This window comes from Phalacrocorax carbo, chromosome Z (assembly GCF_963921805.1).
Source record: "Phalacrocorax carbo chromosome Z, bPhaCar2.1, whole genome shotgun sequence".
Taxonomy (NCBI): Eukaryota; Metazoa; Chordata; class Aves; order Suliformes; family Phalacrocoracidae; genus Phalacrocorax; species Phalacrocorax carbo.
Window position 1 is genome coordinate 28,162,304 of NC_087548.1, and position 6,000 is coordinate 28,168,303.

General features: G+C 43.8%; 1 protein-coding gene across 3 annotated transcripts in view; it reads right to left on the minus strand.

Annotated features, from left to right (window-relative positions):
* Positions 1 to 5,772, minus strand: part of CRHBP (corticotropin releasing hormone binding protein) — a 50,693-nt gene extending 44,921 nt beyond the window's left edge. The window contains exons 1-2 of one of the 3 annotated variants that reach the window (XM_064437800.1): positions 5,536 to 5,758; positions 345 to 2,244 (exon numbers count right to left, since the gene is read on the minus strand). In XM_064437800.1, coding sequence (XP_064293870.1) covers positions 1,139 to 2,244; positions 5,536 to 5,605 — 1,176 coding nt within the window. In that variant the 5' untranslated portion in view covers positions 5,606 to 5,758 and the 3' untranslated portion in view covers positions 345 to 1,138. Of the gene's footprint in view, positions 1 to 344; positions 2,245 to 5,535 lie in introns of those variants that run through there. The other 2 variants (XM_064437799.1, XM_064437801.1) reach the window with 2 other exon arrangements.
* Between the last annotated feature and the right edge of the window lie 228 nt (positions 5,773 to 6,000).

The following is a 6,000-nucleotide window of genomic DNA, read 5'->3' on the forward strand; positions in this document are numbered from 1 at the left end:
TCACAAATATTCTGGGTGAGGGAAGAGAATTTAAGATATATTAGAAATCCACTGGTGCTGAAGTTTGCTGTCTTGTTAATGCGTTTGTTTACATTTCACTATTCCCTCCCATTTCTGAACTGTTTAGTTTTAGTTATCTGCTAATAAGATAAGGGAACAGTTTCACTATAATGAAATGCATCATTAGGTAAATTTTACTTAACCCATTTAGACATTACAGCTACAGTTGTCAGACTCCTAATTCTCTATTAGGAATATCTTTATTACCTGAAACCAGGGAAGTTGAACTACTCAGCATTTTCAAGAGCATGTAAAAGCATAAAAGAAAGCACCCAACTCAAATGTGTTATTAAAAAAATTTAGATATATTAAAAAATACAAGGCACATAATATAAAAATCAAATAGCTATTCATCAAAACTTTGTTAAATATCCCCATTTAAGATCATGTACAGGCAAGCTTTAAGTAACAGTGTATAATCTCAACTAACATTTTATCTCAGTGCTAGCTGATAACATGTTCAGCTTGTCAACTCAATAGGGTGACCTTACAGGCTTCCACCATGTTAATATTTACAACATGAAAACTTGGAAAACAATATCAAACTATATTATACTAAAGATAATAAGCACTCACATTGCTGGACCCACACCAAGATGGTGAAACGGATTCTCCTTTCCTTCTGTCTACAGCTTCCAATAACATTCAGTGTAAGTAGGTACATAGAGCAAGGTCCTACATATGCAATCTGTTCAACTGTTTAATGGATTACAATTAAAGCCCAAACAGATTTCTCTGTTAATTAAATATACCAGCAACACTACACAACATTCCAGTGACATTTTGCTTTTTAACAACTTCGATACTGAACAAAAATGTCTTCAGCCATGACTCACTTCCAAGTCAGCAGGACTTTTGCAGAGCACTGGAAATGTCACAATTTTTTTCCAGTCTAGTGGCAGGATTAATCTGCTTATGATTTCTACACAGGGTAGAAAGCAGCTGTCAGTTCTGAAATCCAGCCTTCAATGTAATGAAAAAGCAAAGATGTTTCTTCAGACTCTCTTGTACAAAATAACTCTCCTGTCACATCCTTTCAGCACTAGTAATAAAAGTCACTTGTCTTCCAGGATTGAACTCAGTAGGTTGATTTAGTGGTCCCATTTGAGTTTGAAGAATAAGAATTTGATTTCTTGGGGTACCTGCCTGATGACAGAGACACTTGCATCCTCCGCGTAGTTCGCACAGTTTGGCAAAGAAGAGCATTTTTAAGGTTGTCTCTGAAGTCTTTTGAAATATAATAATAGATGAATGGATCAATGCAACTATTCAAAGTAGAAAGACACAGTGCAGTTATGTACGACACATACAGATAGCTCTGGCGGTAGGTTTTGAGGAGAGAATAGTGCACAACAAGCAGCACATTGCTAGGTGTAAAACAGATGAGATACATAGACAGGACAGCGATAATGAGTTTGATTGCTCTTTTTCGCTTCTTCCCAGTGCTTATATCTGAGATGGAAGCATTCAGAGTCTTAATCATTAGTATGTAAGCGACAGCAGTGATGAGAGCTGGAATTAAGAAGAGTCCAATTGCAAGTGAGAGGAAATAACTGAACATATGAAGAGGCAAAACACTTTCAGGCAACACATCATGGCAGGTAGTGATATTAAGATCTGAAATGTATGCTGTCTGATTAACAAGATACAATGGAATCGTGCCCAACAAAGTAAGTATCCAGATAGCAAGGGAGATGCCCAAGGCAATTTCCGATTTCTTTCTTGAATGCACTATGGGGTTCACTACAACCCAATACCGTTGCACACTGAGACATGTCATAAAAAGAATGGAACAGTACATATTTCCATAGAAAAATCCAACAAGTACTTTGCAGAGACCTTCACCAAATAGCCAGTTATTGCCATTTATATGGTATGCAATCTTCAGCGGGAACCAGACAACAAAAAGAAGGTCTGCTAATGCCAAGTTAACCATATAAATCACAGCTGGATGTTTCTTCTTTGTTCGGAAAAAAAAGACCCAGAGCGCCATGGCGTTGCTTGGCAAGCCAATGATAAAGACAATGATGTAGAGAACAGGAAGAAAAACTGTAGTCAGCTTTCCTGTGAGGGCTTTTGCTGCAAATTCATCCACTTCGTATAACTCTTTAGAGGCATTATTTGTACTTGGAACTTTCTGGCCAAGAAAACTTCTTCCTTTTGAACTGTTGGTTCGACTACTCTCTAAAAAACAAACAAACAAAAACAAAACCCAAAAAATTAATACGTTGTTGCTATTGAAGTACAGACTTTTTGTTCTTTTTAAAAATAAACTACACATAATGATTTACTCTGAAGAATTAAAGAGGGCTTCATCAACAGAAAAATTAAGAAAAATTGAAGATGAGTGTAACACTGTATCTGAATTGGAACTTGAACACACTGACTTTGTGCATGAACATGCAACAGGACCAGTCATGTGGGATCTCTTTCCCATTCATGGTGAAGATGGTCAGACAATGTCTGCAGTTTCTACTCAAAGTGCTAGGTGGTAAAGCTGACAGCCATGGTTGCTTTGATACAGTTCCAGAACGAAAAATGCTTACACCTTGCATTTTAAAGAAAAGAATTCTTACACAAGAAATATGTAATGCACAAGTATGTATGTTTTCCAGTATAGATTCTCAAAAGTAGCATAACTTTAGATAGCTGTTCAAGTTATTACTGCAAAAATCAGATGTACAGCATTAGCATCCTGTCTAGACTGTGTGACCTCCTAAAGAGGTGTATAAAAATACAGCATATATCAGTGTTCTTGAGAGTTTTGAATTAAGTTACCCTAGCTCCAGTTAACAAGGATTTGACAGGTTCCAGGCACAGGCACACTTCACTGGAAAACCAAGGTGTAAAAAAACTTTTTGCCAGTAGAGTGACATAGACAAATCTTCACAGTAGACTACATGAGGACTTAAGTGTAAATTATACCAGCGTACAACAGTCCTAAAGAAAATTAATTCAAATGCCAAACAGTAATTTTGGCCTATATGTGGTATAATTACAATAGGGCAGAATTATACTAATTCTGCTCTCAGATCTTCAAGCTATATGATTATGTCAGCAATACTGTTAAAGATTGTGAAGTTTACTCCTATAATACAGAAATCCCAGCTCCCTAACATGAGCTATGCATATTAGAAGCCATAAAACCAGCTGGAAGAACATAGCTTACATAGACATCAGATCATGTAAATGATAATTAGCCGAGCAGGCTTATAGGCTTATAGCTTAGCTGAGATAGATCCTACAAATGCTTGGAAACAGACCCTTTATTGTAAGCTGACAGTAATTCTCAGAGTACTGTAATTCAGTGAGGTGTACAGTGCTATGTTAAGCAGCTGTCCATCAGTAAGTAGCTGATATTATCAAATTGCAGTCATACTATTTGTACTCCATTACAGAGACTTATACTGTAGAAAACTGGTAGAGCAAATACTACCACTTCATTCTTATTAATGTTTTGTGATTGGAGCAAAACAATGCTTTGTAGTTGATGTTCATAGGTTGGGTTGAAAAAACAAACAAACAAACCCCACAAAATCACTCACCAAAAAGTGCTTAAAGTGTCAGTGTGACACAGAATAATAAGCTATAATAAAGTGGATTGATCGACACATGACCCACAGGCAGGCCTTGGTATTACAAGAGTGACAGAATACAGATAAAGGTTTGTTTTATTCTATTTATGAAGACATAGTCAAGCTAAATGGGTGATTTGTGAGACCAAGTCTTGCTTTTTTGCTTACTTTAAGTAGTTTAAGCCTCAAAAGTTCTGACTGCAGACACTGGGCAGTTAGCCCACAGTGTTAGCCCACCTGGCACCCATAAAGGGAGACAGTTCAGTGTCCCATTTCTCTTTGCAGTTAACACTCCCTCACCAAGCAAACAATCCTTTCATAGGTATTTATATTTTGTAAATCCTTTTCTTTCTCTTTCTGTGCTTGCACTTTTCCACAACAATTGAGTTCTTTTCCAAGCTGAGTTTCACCCTGCCTGACTCACATACAGAGAATGCAGTTGACTTGCTAATCTGCCCACGGGAAAAGCTTCCCAGGCATCAGGGGGAAAAACGTACTCTCCTCCCACAACAAAAGACTGTTTCAACACCTTTGCCCATTTGTCCAGAAGATATAACCCACTGGATACCGAAACATTATGCCTACCCTGCAGACACAAAAGTGACAGCAGGATACAATATCCAAATTAACTAGCTTAGGTCACGGTAGTAATACCCACACAGGACTAAGGTTAAAATTACCCTAATTTTTTGATCTGCAGTTCAGATTCACCACAACCCCATAACGGCATTAGCCTGTTGGAAAACAGTGACAGTCATGTCCCCTGGCTTATAGTGCATCTCTCTTGGTCGCTCTTCCAGGCCATTTCACCTCCCTACTCCAGAAGAACAAGTACCCAGATAAAATTTTTAAGCAGACAACTCACTCCCTCCCCAAAGATGATTCCAAACTCCATCCTCGCGCTGCATCCCCCAGGTCAGACAAGTAGGATATTAAGAGGCAGCCTAATATCAGAAACTCTGAACAACAAACTTTGCACCTAGCTAGTATCTATTTGTTGAGAAAACACGACCTAACGTAAGCTTGGCTTCTATATTTACACAATCTATAAGCATATACTTCTATTATGTAAGAAAGTCCAGGTTGAACAAATACAGAACACATTGCAAAGGCATGTGTACATATGCCAACGGGGATTTACTATAAAAGGTAGTGAAACATGAACCTTAAGGCAGGGAAATATTAGTAAGACTTTTTTACCCCCCCCCCAAACAGGACTTACGTTCAATAAGCAATAATACAAACTAACAAAGGTAAGAACTGAGATTAAAAAACGATCCTAGCTTTTCGGAGTTGGGAAAAAAGCGAGAAGACGCTCTTTAAGATTTTTTTATGTTTATATATAGCTTCTAGGCAGGTGCTAGCCGAAAGCCAGATGAGGTCCGGCACCGATGCGCCCGCGCAGGGCCTGCGGTCCCACAGCCCTCCCCGCCGGCTCCGTGCGCCCCAGGAGCCCCGAGGGGGCTGGACGTCGAGCCCGCCTGCTTGCCTGTTGAGCTGCTGCCCCCCCACCCGGCGCGGAGGCCGGCCGGCAGCGCCCTCCCGCCGGGTGCCGGCAGCTCCACAGCCACCGGTCCGAGCTTTCCGAACCCGTTCGACCCTGCGGGAACCTTGCCCAGTCCACCCCGGGCTCCCCGCACCCCAGCCGCGGCCAAAAGCCTGCTCTTCGGCGCGGTCCAGCCCCGCCACCGCGCCCGCCGAGCGCCCAGCCGTGGCCCCCGCACCGCTCCCCGCCTGAGGCGGCGCCGCCCGCAGCCCAGCCCACAGCCGAGGCACCAGGCAACGAGCGCGGCACCCGCGGAGCCTGGGGACGGCTCGGCCGGCCGTCCCCTGCTGATCCGACCCCAGCCCAGCGGCGGCTCTAGCACCCGTCGGCGACAGCTCGCACTCCTCCTCTCACCTGCGGGAGTGGCGGCTCCCAGCAGCGCACAGAGCACCAGCAGCAGGCACAACCCACGGCGCCCAGCCATCCTCCCGCCGCGCTCCAGCCACCACTGGCCTCTCCCGCACACCCGACCAGTTTCACCTGATACCTGAGCTAGGAGGGGGCGGAGGGCGCGGTCTGGCCGCTACCAGCCAGGCAGCGGGCGGAGCCGAGCCAGACCACGTCCCCCACCCCCGAAGGACTACAGTGCTGTCCCTAAAATGGCGGGTTGAGTCTCACCGGCGGGTCCGCTGAGCCCGCCGCAAAATGGCGGGGACGCCCCCATTTCCTTTGAGGGGGTTGGGGGTTCTGGTACCTCGCCTCACGCCCGGTGTCCCCGCTCCGTGGCCGCTGGGGCCGAGCAGGTGCTGTGGCCTCGGCCCTCACCTCCCTCCCTCTCAAGCTGGCCCTCCGGCCGTCACCCGGCCCTAAACCCGCCGG